At 38.2% G+C, this 23,256-nt stretch overlaps 2 protein-coding genes across 2 annotated transcripts; one reads left to right on the forward strand and one right to left on the reverse strand.

The window, feature by feature from the left end:
* The first annotated feature begins 308 nt into the window (after positions 1–308).
* Positions 309–1,376, forward strand: LOC104248512 (uncharacterized). Its single transcript, XM_009804778.2, has 2 exons — positions 309–878; positions 974–1,376. The coding sequence occupies exons 1-2, from the start codon at positions 444–446 to the stop codon at positions 1,034–1,036; spliced, it is 498 nt and encodes a 165-aa protein (XP_009803080.1). The 5' UTR covers positions 309–443; the 3' UTR covers positions 1,037–1,376.
* A 1,651-nt stretch (positions 1,377–3,027) lies between these two features.
* Positions 3,028–8,551, reverse strand: LOC104248513 (B3 domain-containing protein Os01g0234100-like). The gene is made up of 7 exons (XM_009804779.2): positions 7,837–8,551; positions 7,629–7,736; positions 6,470–6,501; positions 6,212–6,374; positions 5,913–6,119; positions 4,132–4,222; positions 3,028–4,035 (listed from the first exon to the last, which is right to left on the reverse strand). Exons 1-7 carry the CDS (start codon positions 8,089–8,091, stop codon positions 3,299–3,301), a joined length of 1,593 nt encoding a protein of 530 aa, XP_009803081.1. The 5' UTR covers positions 8,092–8,551; the 3' UTR covers positions 3,028–3,298.
* Between the last annotated feature and the right edge of the window lie 14,705 nt (positions 8,552–23,256).

Raw genomic sequence — 23,256 nt, forward strand, 5'->3', positions numbered from 1 at the left:
CTGGAGGGAGAACCTTTTTGGTAGGTAATGTTTTAGTGGGCCTTATGCATATTAAATTTGAATTAATCAACCAAATGAATTTTGAATATCGGATGCATATATAACTTTAAAATATTGAAAATTGTATATTTTTAGCAATTTCCAAGAATATAGCCAGCAACTTTATTAGTTTTGGATTACCTGACCAAATTTGTATTTTGCGTAAAGGAAAAGGTCCGTCTACCCCTTGGTTGTTGTCACTCCAAGATCGCAGGGCCTCTATATAAATACAAACATCTACTAGTAACAGAGAAAGAGGGTCCCCTAGGGTCAGGGTGGTTGGGGGTCTTATTTTGCAATACCACCTCAGATTAGTACCAATATGTTGGTCTCATACTTCTCCCCTTCATTCATGGCATGCTTACAAAAATAACACCGCTGACCACCACAAGTTATTTTCTTCAATGACTAGTCCTAGAATCTCTTTCTCTACTGACTTCATCGATTCATCTCAACAACAACATCATCAGCACATGATGAAGAATGATACGACATCGTATTACAGAGATGCTCCTGTTTCCTCTGACTTTGAATTCTCCGTCGCTAATCATTCTATAATTACTGGTGCTGACGAGCTTTTCTCTAAAGGTAGACTTTTGCCTTTCAAAGAGAAGAAGAGTAGTAGTAGTAGTAGTAGTACTACTACTACTCTAAGAGATGAACTCCTTAATAATGACGAAGATGATTTTACTTTGAGGATACCCAAAAGTAGTAGTTCTACGACTAGGTGGAAAGGTCTACTTGGCCTTAAAAAATCTCATATTGGGTCCAAGAAAATCGACAAGAAAAATGAAGAAAAAAGGTCTGACGAGCTAGTTCATGGCACCAACAATTCCCAGGTAGGTACATTTATGCCAAAAAAAAAAGTATAAAAAATAGAGGATTTTTTTTTGTCTAGTAAAATCAAGAATTTGATGAGTGTTCTTTTCTGCAGGAAACATACAATGGCTCTGGTAGTGGATCCAGTTGTAGAGATATGGAGTGTCGTTTTAATTGATCATATTATCTGCAGTGGGCATAACAAAGATTTTAAGAAGGTATTTTGGGGATGAAAAGGCTTCTGTTTTTTGGTTCAATTTTGGGAGAATCATACAGATTCTGATTTATATGTGGTTAGAAGCCTAAAGCTCATCATTTGTCCTATGGTGTTCTTTCGTTTCAATCTACTGTTAAATATGTACTAGTAGAAGTTGGGGTTTTTTTAGAAAATTGGCAAATGAGATTGTTGAATCATAATTTTCATCCCAAAATTTCCAGATGAAATGACAGCTATAGTGCATTGCGGCTCTATAATGATTTATTGAGAAGGCGACCCCCACTGCTCTTTTCCCTTGCAATGAATTCTTGATTCCATTTTACTCAATTCAATATGTTGACATGCTATTTAATACTTAGTGCATACTGTAGTATTATTGTTCCTAAATACTACTAATACTAGTATAGTACATGACAAATTATTTTTAATTTCCTTGTTTTTTTCCAACCATATTGTTATTTATTAGTATTAGTATTAAAGAATAGAGAAGGAAGTCAAACAGTCAAAATGACAGAGGGGGAACAGCTGGAAGGGAAGAAGCACAAACCTCCAAATTAAATTTCACTTTTCCCAATCTGAATCTGACTGAGAAATTGATAAACGTGCAATTGAATTTTCCTGTGTTAGAAGAATATTACTGTGAGATAATGCGATAGCGTGGGAACTGCCGGTCAAAACGTACTTAGCTACTCTTTTCCTCAGAAGTCATTTTGCAAAGAAGCTTCCTCTTTTTGAAGCCGGAAAATTGTTTAAAGTATATTTTGTAATCAATAATAAGTAATATTTTTCGGCGAAAGTAATTCAGTTGACTATCCTTGGACCAATATAGCTTCGCCCCTGTCAGCCCCACCAATTTTGTTACTGTTTTATCTATTTAACCCCACGCCCTATCATATAATATCACATTATATGAAATGGATGAAAAGAAAAAAAAATATTTTACAAGTGAAGTTTTCAAAATTCAACAACAATAAAAGAATATGTGTGAGAATTTACCACATAGTAGATATGGATTTAAGTCCCATTGTCCTTCCGTTTTCCCTTTGACAATGTTTCTATGCAATAAACAAATTTTTAAAAGAAAAGTTAAAAAATTCAACAAATAAACGCATAGTGCCAGAGAAAATTAGCGACAATCCTTGATTATCCTAATTAACCATTTTGCTAAGTCCTCATTATAACCCTTATATTTAAAGGTTCTCGTTCGGTTTAGTGTCAACCCAGTTACAATTCGTTTACCTTCAACAATCAGAATCACCAATTCACCATAGTTGTTATATTAATGTTTGCTTGTTTCTCCTTATTTTTAAAATGTCAAATCAATTATGGTGTTATACGAGCCACCAGGCAATGGTTGAGTATATCTAGGCCAAGTACCAGAATTGGCAGTCTCTGTATAGTTTGCGAATAGCCCAATTTCATAACTTTTTGGAAGGTATTTTTGAAATAGTATTAAATTTTTTCTTTTTCAAAGTTCTGATTGCTTATTGTTATTTGAATTTGTCTTTTAACCATAAAAGATAAATCGAGCCATTTTAGTAACAGCAGGAATAGAAACGAGATACTTATTTTAACGAAGGATAAAATTGCTTTGTTTCACATAGTTGACGATTTTAAACAACGTTGACGATTTTTGCACATACATTGAAAAATCACTTTAATTACTAGTATTAATAAAAAAAACTTGTTTGACAAAATTACCATTTATTCTTCTCAAAAAAATGAATAATAACTGTTGAAAAACTTCTAAAAATTTGTATACATCACATACTTAAAAAGAAAATTTAACGCTTTCTTAATTGTCTAAAGTGCCACTTATTTCAGACTAAATTTGTTTGTCTAAAACAACATTTAAAATTATAGCGGAGGTAGTATTAAACAATCCTTTGGAAAATTTTGTTTTACTCCAATGATCAAACAAAACTTAAACAGTGATCATAGAGTCTCGAAAATGTTGGCAAACCAGTCCTTGGAAAATCTTAGCTAGGTCTTCAGGCTTACATAGTAAAGGGCAGCCCAGTGCACTAAAGCTCCCACTATGCGCGGGGTCCGGAAAAGGGCCGAACCACAAGGGTCTACCTTACATAGTACTTCAACACAATAACAGCAGAGTTTAGCAGTCAAAAGTACAATTATCAAGCTCTCTAAGTGTTACTAAGAGTTACTAACAACATTCTCCATTTGCTGCATACTGCTTAAAATAAAGTTGAAACATAGAGAACACTACCATGGGGCATTAACTTCTCCTTGGAACATAAGCTCATAGCTCTCAGCTTTTGATTTCAGAGCCTCAACATCAGCACCATATTTTTCAGAAGTTTTTTTCAGTTCCACAAGTTTTGTTTCAAGATTCCTTATCTCATCTTCAGCTCGAGACCACTCGTTTTTAGCTTCCCAGTACCTCTTGGTGTCTGAAGCACCTTCTGAATCGAATGCAAGACTCACCAACCAGCGCAGACGAGTCCTCAGAAATCCAACATTCATGCCTAGAAGTTCAAAAGATTTCAATGACTTATCCCATATATCAAATTCCGTACGCTTGGTGGTGAGCTTGCAAGCTCTTATCGCATCAGCAATGTTGACGACTTCAAAAATCACACCAGCAACCAACTTACAATGAAGGCCTTGTAGAAGACGATCATGAAGAAAAGCGCTTTTATTGCAGCATAACTCGTAGTACTTTCTTCTTATATCTTCAGGAAGTTCAGAGTCTATGCATACTCCATTCACCAAAATGTGGAACTCCTCAAGGTTCTTAATGTCTCTAAAATTAACAGCAAGTCCAGAGGACCTTGAGCCCTCTAAAATTTCTGAAGCAACCTCATCGCTATCATTTCCCGACTGTGCCTCCAGTGCCAGAAGTTGTTTACTCAGATCCGCCTTTCGTCTCCTCCTATGCACAACAGTTAAGGGAAGAGACTTCTTTTGACGCTTCTTTAAGTTATGAGCAGGAGCTCCCTCTGACATGTCACAAGTTGGAAACAAGTTGCTTAGAAGGACCACAAAAAACCGCAAAATATACTACATTTAACAGAATGTGAACGGTGCTTACTGACCTGCATCACTTTGCTTGGGAGGTGCATCCAAATTTAGAAGGCTAAGAGCGCCATCCACCTCCTTTAGATCATTCGCTCTTATGACGTACACCTATGAATTCAAACAAAGTTTAGATTAAGATTGCTGCTAAAGATCTGTGAATTTGCAGTTAGAAAAAATTTCCTTCAATTTCCACATATCTGTTTCACTTCATGGTGACAATTCATACTGAGATGTCGTATAATATCTGATAATAGGCCTATGATGAAAACCATCATCACTTGCAACGGATATGCTGTTAGCTGGATAACAATTCATATAAATTCATAGAGCAGTTTTTAGTAGCCCTAATTCAATCAGAAGTTGACTCTCAAGTCTGTAAAGTTGATCAGGTAAATATCAGGTGCTGCTACAGAAATAACTGTATTTGTGATTCTCTATACCCCTAATAAACAGCTGTTGCACAAAGTCGATAATCATCCCCACCTTCAAATGTTTAGACTTTGTCACTGTGACATACAAATGAGTCTGTCTGCCATAATTATGTTTATCCACTACGACATACATTTTCCACCTTCTCCATTCTTTGCAGTAAAAGGAATTGCGACATACATTTGCCATCTTCACCATTCTTTGCAGTAAAAGCATGCACTCAATGACAAGACTAATTGGTATCCTTTTACCTTTGGTACCTTACAAAGAATCCACAGTATTTTGTAGAATGTTTCCTCGAGTAAGACTAACAAGTGCATACCTGCCCTCAATTTTAGGTACCATGTGACCCAAAGTTTAAATAGAAATAAATTTCTACTAATAGTACACAGATACCTTGATAGATGCTTGGCCTGTAAACAGAAGCTCCTTTAAGGATTAAGTTTGCTTGCTCCAATGTTTTCCCTTAGAATCTAATGTTGATCAAATTTTTAAAAGAATTAAACACACATGTTGACATATAGCTACACAAGCTAAGTTAGGTCACAACAATTTCCTGAATGGTGTGAAATATAATATAAAACTACAATTCCATCTCTATCCACAGTTGACTCAATTATTTTATGAAAAGAACTCTTCCTACATGAGGAACCAAGGTATGACTGCTTATCTCATCATTAGATGGATCTTATGCCAGCGTAGAACAAGTTAGGTTACTTAACCTTACTTGGTTCACATCAATGGTGATGCCGTGCCAGTTCGAAGGCTGTTAATTTCAGTTCTAGGACTTGGCTGCCTGTTATAGATCCAGTTGTTCAACTGCTAAAGCGAAGGCATATGGGGCTTAATGTAATGTTGATAAGGCAGTGTCCAGAGAGTATTCATGAGGCCTTAGCAGAACAACGCTGGGGAACCAAGCAAGAAGTGAACCACAGCAAAAAGCATCTCTATCTGGATCCAGCATAGACCAAGGAAAAATGAATCCTTTACGGGGGACAAGCTCTTCACAGATACCTACAAACCTTACGACAATGATAGTTCTCTTTACAAACCTAGAACTCAATAACATGCCTTCTCTTCATGTTTGGACTTGAATAGTTCAGCACCGGGCTGAAATCGTTTTTACTGCAATTCACACTCCTGTTGCAGAATTTTGATAGACGTGTGGATAAGTTGGTTTTACATGGTGACATCATTCTTATATGCCAGGAAATGGGAAAAAGAAAATCAATCCCGCTTATCAGTAAACACAGTTATCTGCTACACTTTGTACAGGCAGATGGACTAGTAGGGTATGGCATATAAACAATGCACAAAGCTTAGTTAAGCATGTAAAAAACTGTTTAAAAGAAGAAACTTGGAGTGTCACCTTGAATCTAGTAGGCGCAACTAGTTGGAAAACTAAAACATCACCCTCAACCAACTTGTGAGCAGTGCAATACTTTCTCCATCCTGCACTAAGTCCGGTCTTTTCAGCAATATACTTTATCTCAAATTCTTCGCCGGTCTCGCTTTCAAGAATAACTGGAGTGTCCTTTCTCGGTAGATGGTTCTTGCAGAATGGCACAGGAAGTCCCTATTGTATGGATGGTAGAAAACAAAAATTAGAGGGTTAAGTAAATATTTCCTTAACTAAATCCAAAGCTAAGTTGTTTAGACAAAACTCACCATCCAAAAACAACTACCAACATGTGATCTAACTAATAATTTCATGAAGCTGGGATATTCATTCCCTATATTTGACAGGAACTCCTCTGCTCGAATGATGATTGGTGATTTCATTTGGGTAGCAGTACCAGACCCATCAGCTGTACATCTCTCTTGTTTGGTGCTTAATGAAAATAGAAAATAACTGTCACTCTCAAGTATCAAAGGTTGACAACTGTGGAAGAATAGCCAAAGAATATGTTGTACAAACACACTCACCTAATTGACTTGCCCCCAGCATCACCTACTGCCTGCTCAAGAGTAAGAGGAACAGCAATAGAGCTGTTAATTTCATTTATTGGTACATATAAACAGTAATGGAATGTGACTAAAACTAGACAATTTAGGAAATTATGTAAGATCACAACTATTTTCTGAATCTAAAATTGGCATAACAACAGATATCTTCTGAAATATTACCTTAATGCCGAATGCAACAGGAAGGAAAATGATACCCAGAAAAAGGGATTACTACCATGCGAGCTAATGAGGTATTGGCATCATGGAGTGGGATGAGAATGCAGTTTGTACATTTCATATAAATCTTAAATTTTGTGCAGTAACGATAACTTATTTTGTTATTCAAAATAATAACAGAAAAACTGAAAGCTCATTTCTTCCCGTTATAGTATTAGCCAATGGGAGTAATCTGAAGCCACTCCAGATAGTCCTAGACCAAACTTAGACTTCTAGTTTGCAAACACAAATTTTTTATGAGTTTGAATCAACTTTAAGTCAACCCCAATTAAGCTCCATTCATGATGTGCTCAGCTGTCACAACTAGTTTCACCTCCTGTAGTGATCACTCCTACTTTAGAAACTCTACATCATATTACATTCCCATTCTATTTAAACTGATCAAGTAAGCTCCATTCATGATGTGCTCAGCTGTCACAACTAGTTTCATCTCCTGTAGTGATCACTCCTACTTTAGAAACTCTACATCATATTACATTCCCACTCTATTTAAACTGCTCAAGTACCTAATAAGAACCAGTTCACATCAGATTTAAGCAAAGAACCTGAAAAGACTAATTAAAGAAACCTATAACAGAAATAGGTCTTTTCAACAGGGAAATGTTGTGGTTGCTTAAGTAACTTGATAGCCGGCTTAGGCTAGAGACAATGCGGGTTTCATTTTACATCAGCCTGTTTGCTAAAATTGTCCCGTCCCAGGTCTATGCAAGTTGCAATTGAAGAGATCCTAATTGTCAACGAGGGTTGAGCAGTTAGAGAGACTTGGAGTTGCAAATTACTGTAGCAATTAGTTGAATCTTTATCAGCAAACAAAAGGGAATAAATGTAAGGTTATAACCAGGCAACAAATTTGACCAAATATCAAGTGATCCATAGTTGATTTAAGAGAAGGGTATCTCACATTGTTGGATTGAGAAGCAGAAGGTTGTTTCTTGATTGCCCTCTTCCTCCTGAAGGGAATTGGTGAAATCTGATCAATTATCTCCTTGGGCTTCCTCCTTCTTTTACCCTGAACAACAGTGGAGCCCAGATCCAACAATCAATTCAGTAAATCAAGACAGGCAAAAAGCAAAACAAAAGTTGCACAAAATTAGAGCAAAAAGAAATACCAGCAAGGAAGATGAGAGAGTTTGGGCAGATAGAGTTACAGAGTTAATTGGGTTGGAAGCATCAACAACACTCAAATTGTTGTCTTTGCTTGAAGCAGGCTCAGGGTCAGGGTCAGGGTCAGGGTCAGGGTCAGGTTCAGGGAGTTGAGTTCCAAGTGGTTCCTCATCAAAAACTTCCTTCTTGGGTGTATCTGGATAGGAAATACGATGTTCTTGAGTTGGGGGTTCACTTCGATGAACTACTTTTATCTTCATTTTGCTGTAGGAATTAGAATAAAGATTGTGGCTTTTTTTAGCAGATCCTTTTCCTACCAGTCCTGGCTGGAAAACTAGAGAGAGAGGGCTTTTGGCTTAGGTGTTCGGTCGAGGGTATATTGGATGGCCGTTTCGTTTGGTTGAACGGTTAAAGAAACATCCACAAAACAAACAATTACAGATGCATTTTGTGGTTTGATCTTTCCTGGATTGCAATATTACTGCAACAATGGGATTAGTGGGGGGGGGGGGGGGTTTGGGCACTGATTTACTGTTGGAGTATGTAGTCTAGTTATGGTTATTAACGATTCTTAGCCACCTGGTTTACACGTGTGTTACTTTAAAGCTAACACTCCTTGGATTTCCTGACACTGGAGAAAGAGTTGGTTGCCAGTCTCAAGTCTAGTCTAGTAAAACACGGAACAGACTTGGGACTAAAGAAGACCATTCGTTGTGACATGAATGTGAATATATTGCACCAATACGCATATAAGGAACGAGAAAAATTCTATACGAATACCTTATTTAGTCGAGTTCATACAACATAGTTTAGTACTACTTATTAATTAGATGGTGGTATTGAACATTTACCTATTAACGTGCTAAAAATTGGCTCATTAGTGGCGGACTGCCTACTTCAACAATGTATAACCAAAACCACAGTATTCCAGCCAGTGCTTAGTCATAAATGTTGCAATTTGGGTCAAGTAATAGTACTTATTCTTATCCAGGCTAGATTGAGTGCCCAGGACCCTTTTCATGTATCTCTACACAACACTGAAATTAAAGAAGCTTCTCGAGTTAGTTTTTGCACCTTGATCTTATGTTGCCTTTTGCTCTTGTTTGGAGTACGCCATCAAACTAGGAGATCAACAAGAGTACCAATAGTCCTGTAAACTTTCTTATCGTTTTAATTCCATAAGCATCAATTTCAGTATCCAATTTTCTCGCGAGTCCAGTTCCTTTTTTCAACAAAAAAAAAAAAAACCCCATCTAGTGAAGGCATGTATATCAAACGAATTCACAATCAACAAGTGCAATTGGTAAAGATCAAAAAAGAAAAAGCACTTACTCGTGACAATGTCGAGCACTCGAGCAAGAGTGCTAGCTGGCTTGGTCTCTAATCTCTATAGTTACTGAATGCCTGAATTTGGTTCCTGGCATAAACAACATTGATCATGTGCACCCACATACTAAAACAGGTATGACTTTTTCCTCTTTTACTTATGGTCAAAGACTATCGTAACTACTTGACTTATATATAAAGCAAATTGATGGGGTTCACTAATCACTTAGGCCAATTTTTTTTAGCTCTTTGGAATTAAATTGTATGAAAGAACTATAGACAACTATATATATTGTGATAACTATATACATGCAATTCAGTAGATTAGGGACCAAATTTCAGTTGAATAAGCAGAGTAAACTTTCATGACTTTGTAAGTACTTCCACAAAATTTGAGCAGGTCATGTTTTGCCTTATCCGCCTATCCAAATGTTTAATTAGCATGAATAGTCTATAGAAAACGTTATTGTAAAGGTAGCTTTGTTCGCTAAGGTTTACGACACCTAACTCTCTCTTATATATATTTATTCAACAATATTAAAGGAATATTGTTATATTGAAGGGTGGAATAGTCGTTTAGCTTTTGAAGGATATTTTAGTAAAATAACTTCATGTAAAAGTCTTCACACTTATAATATATATATATATATATATATATATATATATATATATATATATGTGTGTGTGTGTGTGTGTGTGTGTGTGTGTGTGTGTGTGTGTGTGTGTGTGTGTGTGTGTGTGTGTGTGGAGCTGAGCTATGAACAAGCTCAGTCGTGAAGAAGCAGAATAGGGAAGGAGAGGGAAAGAAGAAGAAGATAGAGAGAAAGTTGGATAATATTTCTGTTAAGATAAAAATGCGTACATATGCCAGCTAAATAGGAATCCAGCATTGGATTCTAATGTAACAACCTATTACACCATTGACTACCTCGTGTCCCTACTAGAAGGGATTTAATAGGACTTAATTGTAAAAACAAGAAAATAAAGATAGGGACTAAACTGAACATAGTAAGACTGTGGACCTCTACTACTAAGCTTAATTCATGACAATCCATCTCCCTTTAAGGAACCTTGTCCTCAAGGTTCATTAAAATTTGGAAACTGCGACCGAATGAAACTATAATCTTCCCAAGTGGCCTCTTCAGGAAGTAAGTTTGCCCACTACATCAAGACCTGCACCACTGCAGCATTTCCTCTTTTGATCATCATTCTTCTATCCAAGATTGTTATAGGCTCTACTAAAGGTTGGCCATCTGCAAAACAGACTGGAGGATCAATGGATGGAGGAACCTGAGATCCTACTTTTTTCTTCAGCTGAGATATGTGAAAAACAGAGTGAATTCTAGCAGAAGGAGGCAATTGAAGCTCATATGCAATATGACTGATTTTCTTAATCATTTGATAAAGGCCATAATACTTAGATGTTAGCTTCAAGTTGCTCCTTATAGCCACACTAGTCTGTCTATAAGGTTGAAGCTTGAGGAAAACCCAATCCCCAACTTCTAGCTCCCTTTCAGTCCTTTTCTTGTCAGCATAAAACTTCATTCTCTTTTGTGTCTTCTCTAGATTTACTTTTAGAATCTTAGTCATTATTTGCCTTTCCTGCAACCATTGATCAGCTTCAACTACGTTAGACTATATCACCAGCTCAAAGGAGAGTTGAGGAGGGTCATATCCATATAAAATCTTGAAAGGGGTTGATTGAGTAGATGTGTGGTAATTGGAATTATACCAATACTCAGCTAGAGACAACCATTTGTGCCAATCTTTGGGTTTGTGCCCACTCATGCATCTCAGATAGTTCTCCATGCATTGATTCACCCTCTCAGATTGCCCATCTAATTGAGGATGATAGGCAAAACTGAATTTCAACTATGTCTTCAAACCCTTAAACAATTCCTTCCAAAACAAGCTCAAGAATATTTTGTCCATGTCACTCACAATACTAGTAGGCAACCCATGTAGCCTGTAGATATTGTCCATGAACAATCTAGCAACTTGTACAACAGTAAAAGGATGAGAAAGAGATAAGAAATATGCATATTTGCTGAATCCGTCCACAACAACGAAGATTATATTCTTCCCCTCAGACTTAGGGAGACATTCAATGAAATCCATGATTATATACTCACATGGTCTAGAAGGAAGTGACAATAGTTGTAGTAGCCCCAGATAAGCTACATGCTCTCCCTTACACCTTTGACAAACATCATATTCCAGAACCACCTTTTTAATATCAGCTAGCAAAGAAGGCCAATAGAAAATGGCCTTAATCCTTTGCATAGTAGTAGTGACTCCAGAATGACCTCCCAGACCTGTAGAGTGAATGTGTTGCACCAGTTGTTGTCTCAGTTGAGTACCATTTCCTACCCATACCTTGCCTTTATACTTCATCAATCCATTTTGTAGGATCACATTGGCTGCTGCAGCAGGATCCAGAAGCACTTGAGTCATGATTTGGGTTACTTCCTGATCTCCATCATAACTACTAATGATCTCTTCCACCCATTTTGGCTGAATTTGAGAGATTTCACAACACTCAGCACCAACATCATGCATCCTAGAGAATGCATCAGCTATAGTGTTCTCACTGCCCTTCTTGTAATGTATCTCATAGCTAAGACCCATTAATTTTGTCAATCCTTTTGTGCTGAAGAGAGGTCATGATCTTTTGGTCTTGAAGGAACTTGAGACTGAAGTGATCAGTTCTGATGATGAAGTGGTTTGGGTGTAGGTAGTGTCTCCACTTATCGACTGCTATTAATAAGGCTATCAACTCTTTTTCATAAGTTGATAGGCCTTGATGCTTCTTGCTCAAAACTTGACTTAAGTAAGCAACTAGTTGCTTATTTTGCAAAAGTACAGCCCCCACTCTAGTACCACATGCATCTACATCGACTATGAAAAGTTTGTTGAAGTCCGGTAGTGCTAGTAGAGGAGCAGAAGTCATTACTTTCTTCAATTTTTGGAATGCCTCAGTTGCTTCTTCACTCCATTCAAATGCTCCTTTCTTAAGCAGGGAAGTAAGAGGTTTACTGACTTAAGCATAATTTCTTATAAACCTTCTGTTGTAACTTGTAAGACCAAGGAATCCTCTTAATTCCTTAATAGTTTATGGCTGAGGCCACTCTAACATTGCAGCTACCTTGTTTAGAATTAGTACCAACCCCATTACCAGTAATCGCATGTCCTAAATACTCGATTCTATCCTGAGCAAAGGCACACTTTGATCTTTTCCCTTAATAGCTGCAACACAACTTGCAAAGTGTTTCAAATGATACTCCATAGACAAACTATATATTAGAATGTCGTCGAAGAATACCAATATGAACTTTTTGAGATAAGACCCAAAGACTTGATGCATAAGGGATTGAAATGTTGCAGGGGCATTAGTGAGGCCAAAATGCATCACCTTAAATTGCCAGAGGCCATAGTGAGTCCGGAATGCAGTTTTATGCTCATTGTTGATACTAATTATTTCCTATAATATTTTTTCAAAATGCATATATACCTCCAAAACTATGAATTAGCATTAATTAATATTTTTTCCATAATTTCTGCATTTTAAGGGTTTTAATTAATTTATCCCAGTATTTTTATTTATATAAAAAATTACTAATTGCATCATAAATGATTTTATAATTTTGTGGCTTAATTTTATCATTTGTATTTGTACTAAGTTTTAATTATTTCACAAATAGCCACATTTGTATTTTTGGGTTATAGTTGCAATAACTTTGCAATTATAGTCCATGTATGCATTATTACATTATTTTACCACAAAATAGTTTTTTGTATTTTTTAAAATACTAAGTAATTGTTTTAAAATATTTCTAGGCATGAAAATTATTTTTTATAATCTATTAATTATTTTTTAAAATTATTTTATCAATTAATTGAGTATTTAACAAATAGCTCTTTTATTCCTTTTATTTTCGGACTTAACCCATTAAACTAGCCCAAACCCTTTAATATACCAGCCCAATTTCAACCCCAGGCCCAATCTATACCTGCCCGGCCCAATGACCCCGTTTAATCGTGGCCGTTGATCTTTTAGATCAACGGTCCATAACAATACTTACCATTTTAATTCAACAGCCAACCCTAAACCTCCCCCCTCTCACTCTTTCATTTCCGCCGTCATTGGTTTCTCTAGCCTCTCCAATTCTCTCTCAACCCAACCTAAATCATAATCGCCATCACCGACGAAAAGCTCCCATCTATGGAGTTTCCGTGCATTCTCCGACCACCACCAGCCTTCTATATCCCCTGGCTATTTGATTACATATATCCTTGAGAGAATCTCATGGAGATTCAACCCGGTTCTTGCCAAAATTTGTCTATAGGCCTGTCTGTGTCCTTTCTCGTTTGTTAGTATGGGTTTCCTCTTATTTCTTTTAGTGCGAATCCATAGTTTTTGGCCGATTTTCTTTGACCTCTACTGTTTTTGAAAACCCTAGTTTTGCTACTATTCGAATATGTTCAAATCTTTGTAGATCTAAAATGGTTCGAGTATTAGAAGGTGTTTTCCCTTGAAAATCTTTGTTTTAGTCAACTGCTTCGATTTATTTCACTCTTTCTGAAATTAGGGTTCGTCCCAGACTCTTCTTCAAAGTTTTTTTTTCTAACTTTTCAGTGTTAAAACTAATTGTTCTTCACTATCTTGACTGACTATCGTGTCTATGCTTAAACCCCCAAATGTTTCTATTTGTGACACTAATTTCTTCTATTTTTCCCCGTTATTATGTTTATTTCTGTGAACCAGTCATATTGACTGATTCTATTTAGGGATTTGAACAATCTTTCTTGTTAAGATCAGTACTCTTTGGGATTTTTACTTGATTAATTGCTAGTAGGAATTTGAACAATCTTTCTTGTTAAATTCAGTATTCTTTGAGATTTTTACTGAATGATTACTATTATGGATTTGAATAATTGTCCCGTTAAAATCAATATTTGCTGGGATTTTTGCTTGTTTCTGTATTTGTGACCTTGATTAATTATACTTGCCTTAATTAATTATCAGTACAATTTGGGATTTGACTGACTCCCTATATGGTATGGTATTGATTTCTTACCTTGGTTAAACCCTAGTTCTGACCGTTAACTGACTCTCCCTAATTAAATGGGTCTTTTTTGGATTTCTCTATTGGAATTGATTCTATAATTGGCTGATTAATTCTAATTGATTGAACTGTGATTTCCTTTACCTTATTTGTTTTACTCCCTAAGTGCTATATATACACTCTCACTCTGCCTCTTCAAAACACGAACAATAGTTCACCAAAAACTCACATTCACACATACTTTGCTCTCATCTCTCCGCTACTTGTGCCCATTGCTTATCTAGCCGGCTGAAAGTCAAAGCTAGACTACTGAATCCTGCATACCTTTCATCTCTTATTTGCTTCCCTTAACTGGTATGTTTTTATCTCTAATGTCATTATGAAGTTGAACCTATATGATTCTTTGTTGCTCTATTCCTGTTAGTGTCCATGTCTCTTCTGCACTAGTCTAATTGTCTATGTACGTAATTCTATATTCTTTCCTATTTACTGATTTGATTAGCATGCTTAAGTTTCACTCTTTCTTGTTCATTGTTTTAATCAGCATGTCACTTCTGCTTGAGTATCCAATATTGCCTTAAAACAACCTGTTTACTTTGTGTCTAAGACTCTTGTCTTCCCTGTCCTGTAACTCCAACTAGTATGACTACTTTGTGTAATCGAATTAGTATTTTCCTTGGCCCTTTCTGTATTACTCAGCATGACTACCCCTGTATCTAGGCTTATGTCTCATTGTGTTTAACCAACATGTTTATTGCACTCCTTAAATCCTGTGTTTTCTTGTCTCTTGCATTAAGTTAGTATGCTTAACCTATCACTAAGTATGACTGTTAGACTTGAGTGATTCCTGTTTAGACCCTAAATCAGTATGTCCTAGTGAATTGTAATCTATCCCTGCCTGCTCTATGTCCCTGCAGCATGACTGCCTTCACCCTGTTTCTATGTGCTCCTGATTCAGGATTCTATGCTCCCAACCCCTGCTCCCTCTCTGTGTTACTGTCTGTTCTCAGCATAATGTATGTTCACCTAGGATTAACTAATAAACTAATTTAAAGCTGGGTAATATGAATCTTGGGTTTGAAACTTAGTGACTTTGTTCTGTGTGTTTTGGTTGGTTGAACCTTTTCTTAGAATGTTTCTAAACTATTTTTACTCCTAATGTTTTCACCTCTAAACTATTTTCACTCCTAAATGTTTTCAATTTCAAACTATTCTCCCTCCTATACTGTTTTACTTCCATACTTTATTTCTACTCTATCAAGCACTCTCACTCCTACTCTTAGAATACTTAGGATTCTGCCCCTCCAGTGTGTGTACTGCCTAGGAATCCATGATATTCCTCCGAACTCTGGCACACTGGGGCTGGCCCTTCCACACTGCACAAAACTACTTCTCTTTAAAAGGGTATTGGTGTGAGCATTACCCGGGGTCCCTGAGGCCCTTGGAAACTTTGACACACCGGGATACCTTCTTTTGGACACTATGAGATATGGTACTTTGGACTGTTTGAAGGCCTGGTTTTTTTCCAGGTTTACTTTGGGCCTATCTAGGCTCCCTATAGTATAGTATTATTTCAGTAATTCATTTATGGTCTGTAATAATAATTCTTGTAAATAAATATTGGGGATATTAGTAAAAAGGAGGAATTTTTATATATTTTTATGGGTAAATCGGGTAGAAATCATGCTCTTCAGATTATGATACTTGTCTACTTGCATTGGAAACCATGCTTATATGTTGTTTTGTGCACTAGAGAATATGTTTATAGGTGCATCATTTGTTTCTGAAACTTCTGCTTTCTAAAAGTTCTGCATAATCATGTCCACTTAGAAATCCTGTCACTAAGTTGCTACTAATCCTGCCTAATAATCACGTTTTATCTTATGTGCATTAGAAATCATGCTTTAGGTTTTTTTTTGCATTTACCTAAATACCATGCCCATATCGTATAAAATCAGTAACTACCATGTCTATAAGAATAGGTTTTAAAAAAATAGTCCCAACACCTAGATATCATGTTTATAAAGATAAATGCGTATAAAATCAATCCTGTAATGTTCAGCACTTAGACAACATGTTTGTAGGACATAACGAGTAAAATCTGCCTGTTTAAAATCGTTTGTTTGCCTATTAAGACTTTGATTACGACTAGATATCATGTTATAGGACATCTCAGATCCACTCCTAGGCAAGCCTGTAGGATAACTAAAATCTTGCAAATTGTAAAACTATGCTTTGTTTAATTATTTGTGAATTGCCCAGATTTAGCAAGCCCTAAAATCAATAGGCAAACTGATTAGGTCTCTATTGCCTCGGTTTAACACAATGCTGCATATATTCTATTTGTCATGCTCACCTAAATATCCTACTCTAGGATCCTTTAAAATATATGAAATCTTGTTGTTTGAGACGTGCTATTGGTTGCTTGTGTGAGGAGGTAAAAGTGAGCCTTTAATTGTCCCTTTATGTGAATGTCCTATTTGTTTTTGCTTGTCGCATAGATTTTTTCCTTTTAAGCACTTTAGGAGAGTCTAGAACTGCCTTAATTAGAGGTCTTAAACACCTTCAGGGCCATAAGGAAGGGACGGGTAATGCACACATAGAGTACATTTAATTAGAATCGCTTATATAACTACTAAGGGGATGGCAATTGGGTAGTAAATGATATGATGACCTGTGCGCTAATGCTATGTGTAGCACCCTAACTTGGGGACGACTACCAAGCATTGCACAGAAGTGATCCTATAGGCTAAAAAAACTAGGACCCTCTTTATCCCTTGTTTTTTAAACAAAATGTCTGTTTGTCTGAATTACTTTGTTTGCTTAAGGCTAATTCACCTAATTCGAGTTTGGCCAGGACTCACCGTTGTGGACCTCGAGGGGTTCCTGACACCTTCCTCTCAAGGTTATTTCGAGCCCTTACCCAATCTCTGGTAATGCAAACCGGTTTTATGAGTTATTTGCTTTAGGTGCCCTAACGCACCTTAAATCCGTTAGGTGGCGACTCTTCAAATTTCATACCCTATTCCCAAAAGAAAATGAGTTGTTCCCAAGAGATGTCGAAACCCGTACTTCGCGAGGAAAAGGGGGGCGCGACAACATGGCGACTCTGTTGGGGATATTTTAGGCTCTTACCATAACAAACTTGTTTTTGTGAATTAGTCTTAAGCATGCTTTATTCTGTTAATACATGTGTACCTTTCCCCTTCCCCCTTATTTGGATTTAATTGCCGATTTCTCAAGCATTTATGATTTCTTTTATTTTCTGAAACTGACTTGTCTCCTTGTTTTCTTTCTTAACTGTCTTTTAATCATTTAAATACTGCATTTATCATTTTTAACGTGCAAATACGTGACAACATGATATTTATTGCTGCATAAATCATGTTTAACATCATATTCCACTCGTGCGTAATCAATCTTATAGCAACGCTTGATGAGTGTTTGCGCTCTTCCTATATATCATCCTTTAAATTCGAAAAAGCGTATTTACGGTAAAACTAGTCTATCAGTGGTGCAATCGACGGTTCCGTGCCTTTCCCCCTCAAGTTGTCCGCTTGAGGGTACCAGTCTAGACCTCTATAGAAACCTACTCTGATTAATTGTACATGCATCATGGTCAAACTTAGCCGGGTTAATATGTTGTCCACATAATAACCCTTTTAAGACAAGCCTCGTCCAAAATCCATCAGGTTTTTCATAATCCCAACGGACACAACCACGATTGTGTGCATTAATTTTGGAGAAATAAGTGTCAATATAATAATCATTGTTATATAAATAGACAAACCTGGAGGGGGAAGAGCCTAACCATATTTGTTTTGTAAAAATGAGGCACGAAGTCCCCAGGTTCGGCATGGTTGGTAACATAACATCACTATTGCTGGATTGGTGGAGGGATCTTCCATCAAGTGACCAAAATCATGTGAAAAGGGTCATAGGAAATTTGCCTTCTTTGTTGGACCTGTAGCCAAACACAATATTGATTGAGGTTGCCACTATGTTCTGGGACAATGAAAGAGATGTGTTCCACTTTGGAGACATAGAATTGACCCCTCTCTTGGAAGAAACAGGGGGATTCGCTGGGTTGCCTTGGGATAGCCCTGGTTTATTTGTACCTGAAAATCGTACCACTAGGGGGTTTCTAAAGATGATGGGGTTAAAGAAGAATGATTACTTAGAGTGCCTGAAAAACTCCTACATACCCTTCGACTTCCTCTATGAACGATACGGTCACAGCATGTCTTACCGTATTTTCGATGATGAATTCTCCATCACCTCCTTGGGTTGGATTCACCGCAGGGTATTCGTGTCCATCGTGTGTTTCTTGGGTATATAGTATTCCCGATCCAAAGGGACAGAATCCACACCAGGTTGGCCATAGTGGCCAAAACTTTGATGGACGGGATCGAGGGTCAGACATACACCATTGTCCCTATGATCATTGCAGATATGTAACGGGACTTGGACCGCTGTCAGAAGCGGTTCAGATACTTCGAGGGTTGCAATTTGCTGCTGCAAGTTTGGCTATTAGAACATCTCCAAAAGGGTCAATACCGTCAGGAGTTTCCACGAAGGCCGTGGAATGATCATATAGCCTTCCATCATCCCAAGAGAATGACCTATATCCCAGACAGGTTTGCTCATCTAGAGGATATTGTAGGATGGGTGCAGTTTTTCAACAATTTGACCGAGGACCAGGTTCAATGGATGTTCGATTGGTTCCCTACCGACGAGTTCATCATCAGATCTAGGAATGTTCCATACTTGGTGTTAATTGGTTTAAGGGGCATATACCCTTATGCTCCCCTCAGGGTTATAAGACAGGCAGAGAGGAGGTAGGTCATACTACGAGTTGCCAAGATGAGTCACTACAGGGCAAATTTTCAGGATGACGATGTCCCATACAAATGTGAAGCTTAGCACATGTGGCATTTGAAAATTATCGTAGAAAAGGATACCATCGAGCCAGATCGATATCATGCTGGTCATGTGTACTTTTACCCGTCCTGGTTAGAGGATGACATAGCAGGAATATTCGAGCCAGGGGTTGGTCCAGGAAACAGGGTCATAGGCAAAGTTGCCGAAGCATAGGTGAAGTATAACAAATTGCGCAAAAGAGTTCGCGAGTCTGAAGCCGAGCATATGGAGTAACATAAGACCGATATGGAAATGATCAATGAATGGAAAGAGAGGGCTCTTAAATCCAGCGAAAGGCTGGAGTATCTAGAGTACAGTCTGATGGAATTTGAAGGGAAAATGAGGAAGAGAGTCACTGATTGCCAGAACACTGAGGGAAACGAAGGAGGACATTTGGCAAGGGCATTCTTACTGTTGAACCTGTTCGAATTGGGGGAGCTGATCGACAAGAGCATCCATCATGGAGAGGGTCCTTCTGGGACCAAGTAGATTAGGTTTACTTTCTTTTCAAATGTAATAAGGCCAATCACCATTAGTAATTTATCTTATTTAGTGTCGTTTTGGGTCATCTATCTTTACATTAATGAAATGAGGCAATTATTGACACTGAATTTCTCCAAATCTATTTGTCGCTAGGCCTACCTCGGGCACAACGAGGCTCCCAAATTAGGACGTGAATTTACATTCCCACAATATGTGTTTAAATACCGCAAACTTTTCAGAATCTTTACTGACTTGTTTACCTTTTGTTTTTCTTTGTTCTTTATTATTCCCATCCCCTAAGGTTGGTTCGCACATACTGGCATCATCAACATATCATACCAGATCTAGAGGCCCTTCACCTCATCCTCCTCCAAGTAATACGAAAAGCAAATGAAAAGCTTAGATGGATGACTTAAGTGGTATTCAAAAGGAAAACAATGAGAATATGAAAACTTCAGACAATCGGAGTACACCGGTACCAAATGACTTGGTTTTACGGTTAGAACAAAAGATACTGGAGTTACAGGGAGAACTTGAGTAGGTCCGCAACTTAGCAAACCTCTCCCTCACCCTGAACGTCCCCGACATCAACCAACAAAATACCAAAAACCCATCACCTCCCCAAAATACTGTAAACCAGCATCCACAAAATTCTCCCACACCCAATCAATATGCAACTCCATCTCAAAATCCCAATCTTTTACTGATACCAACTCCTCCACAACACCATCATCAACCAACCTAGTACCCACAAACCACTACCTATCACACTCCTCAGAACACACCGCAACCTATTTCTGATCCTCAAAACTCAACCAACGACCACCACTACACCCAAATCCTTAGCGCTCACCAAAACACCCCTATATACGTAGAAACCATACCTCACTCTACTCAACCAATCTCCTATACACTAGAATCCACTGAGAAGGACCTTCTCATCAAGAACATGGTCGAGGAAATCAAGAAATTGACAAGTCGAGTTCAGGGTGTCGAAGGAGGTAAAAGGATAGAAGGTCTGAATTATGAGGATCTGTGCATACAACCAGACGTGGAACTGCCGGAGGGTTACAAACCTACCAAGTTCGAAATGTTTGATGGAACAGGTGATCCCAAGGTTTATTTGAGAATTTACTGTGACAAGCTCGTGGGGGTCAGAAAAGATGAAAGGATCTGAATGAAGCTTTTCATGAGAAGTCTTATCGGAGATGCCATGTCCTGGTACATAAGCCAGAACCCTAAGAAGTAGGCCAATTGGGTGAGCATGGCATCAGAATTTATGGACCGGTTCAGGTTCAATATGGAGAATGCACCGGATGTCTTCTACATCCAGAACTTAAAGAAGAAGCCAACTAAGACTTTCCGCGAGTATGCTACTCGGTAAAGGTCGGAAGCAGCCAAGGTCAGACTAGCATTAGAAGAAGAACAAATGAACAAGTTCTTTGTTAGGGCACAGGACCTACAATATTATGAAAGACTAATGGTCATTGAGAATCACAAGTTCTCCGATATCATCAAACTCAGAGAAAGGATTGAAGAGGGTATCAAAAGCGGGATGGTGACAAATTTTGAGGCACTATAGGCCACAAACAAAGCATTACAATCAGACGACATATCAAAGAAAAAGGAAGTGGGAGTAGTAATGGTGACTCAAGGCCCAAAATCTCCGCTCACATACCAAACACCTCCCCCACATACCAAACACCTCCACCCACATACCAAACACCTCCACCTACATACCAACCCTCATCTCCAGATATTGTCAACCTGCCACCGCTTATCACACTTATAACACCTAGTCGACCTACTATCATTCACCTATAACTCATCCAAATTACCAAAAACCCCGACCCAACTTTGATCACAAACCACCTAGACAATACATCGCTATTGCTGAACCCATTGACTAGCTATACGAAAGATTGAATGCTGCCGGTTATGTCACCCCTATTCCTGCTGTGGAAATGGAGAACTCATCTCAATGGGTCAACCCAAATAAAACCTGTGCATATCATTCCAGCATAAAGGGGCACACCATTGACGAATGCCAAACTTTGAAAGATAAAATCTAGACATTGATTGACAACAAGGTCATACAGGCAAAGGAAGCTACGCCCAGTATCCGCAACAATCCTCTCCCAGATCATAGGGGTGATAGGGTACATGTGATAGAGACGAATGAAGAATGGGATCCTGAGGGGTCGATCGGGCTTATTCGAGAAGGCGACGACTTTAAACCTGCTATCACACTCACTCATATTGTGGTGCAGACGCAACCATTAGTCGAGGTCGAGGAAACCACAGCGGTTCCATTTGAGGTTGAGGTAGCTCCACTTGCATCCACACCTGTTTCGTTTGGGGTAGAAGTGGCCACACCTTTCACAGTGATAGTATCAACCACACCTCTTTTCAATTCCAAGGCTATATCTTGGGATTATGTTGTTGAAGCCAGGTGAAAAGGAAAAGCAAAAATGGAAGAATCTGATGCTGCACAAGGAATGACCAGAACGGGAAGGATCTATACACCTAAACATTTGGGAGGATCTAACAAGGAGGCTGCTACTAAACAACCTGTCATTGAAACTGGACTAGATGATCTTTAAAGAAAATTATAGGCAAGGGAATATTCCTTCGTCGATCATTTAAACAAAACCCCCGCCCAGATATCTATCCTATCATTATTGCAAAATTTAGAGGCACACAAGAATGCTTTGATGAAGGTGTTGAATGAATCTTATGTGCCCAACAATATCACCTGCGGAGAAATGGCCAACATGGTAGGGCAAGTGCTGGAAAGTCATAAGATTACCTTCCACGAGGATGAATTACCACCTAAAGGGTTAAGTCACAATCGAGCATTGCATATCGCGGTGCATTTTGAAGACAAATTCAATGTCAGGGTCCTAATAGATAGAGGTTCAAGCCTTAACATTTGTCCGTTGACTACTCTGAAAAGATTAGGCAAAGATTTCCACGAGATACATGCAGAAAATATGAATGTGAAAGCCTTTGATGGGTCTCAAAGGGCCACGATTAGGGAAACTAACCTTTGCCTGCAGATGGGGCCGACTTGGTTCGATGTCGAATTCCAGGTGCTTGACATATCAGCTACATACAATCTTCTGTTGGGTCGACCTTGGATACACGCCGCCGGGGCTATGGCTTCCACACTACACCAGGTCATGAAGTTTGAATGGAACCATCAGGAGGTAATCATTCACTGAGATGGAAGTAACCCCATTTACATCAGTCAGACTATCTCAGTTATCGAGAATAGAAGAAGGCTAGGAGGGAAAACTTATCACCACATTGAACATGTCAATGCAGTTGAGAAATACAAATGGTGGAGTAACAAAATAGAAAACATACTAGCATGGTCCGGGTATGAACCCGACAAAGGGCTTGGGAAGAAACTCCAGGGCATTACCAAGCCGATATAGTTGAAACGTCACGGCACAACTTTCGGGTTGGGATATCCATACACCTGGAAGGAGTACAATGATTGGTTGCCGCCATGGCATGGTCTTTATTAGCCCCTCGAGCAACCAGTGCCACATTTGGGTTAGACTTTTCACTAGGCCGATACAATATAGGGAACTGCAGAGGAAGAAGCTTTAGTTGGGCTGAGGA

This window comes from Nicotiana sylvestris, chromosome 2, assembly GCF_000393655.2.
Source record: "Nicotiana sylvestris chromosome 2, ASM39365v2, whole genome shotgun sequence".
NCBI classification, from domain to species: Eukaryota; Viridiplantae; Streptophyta; class Magnoliopsida; order Solanales; family Solanaceae; genus Nicotiana; species Nicotiana sylvestris.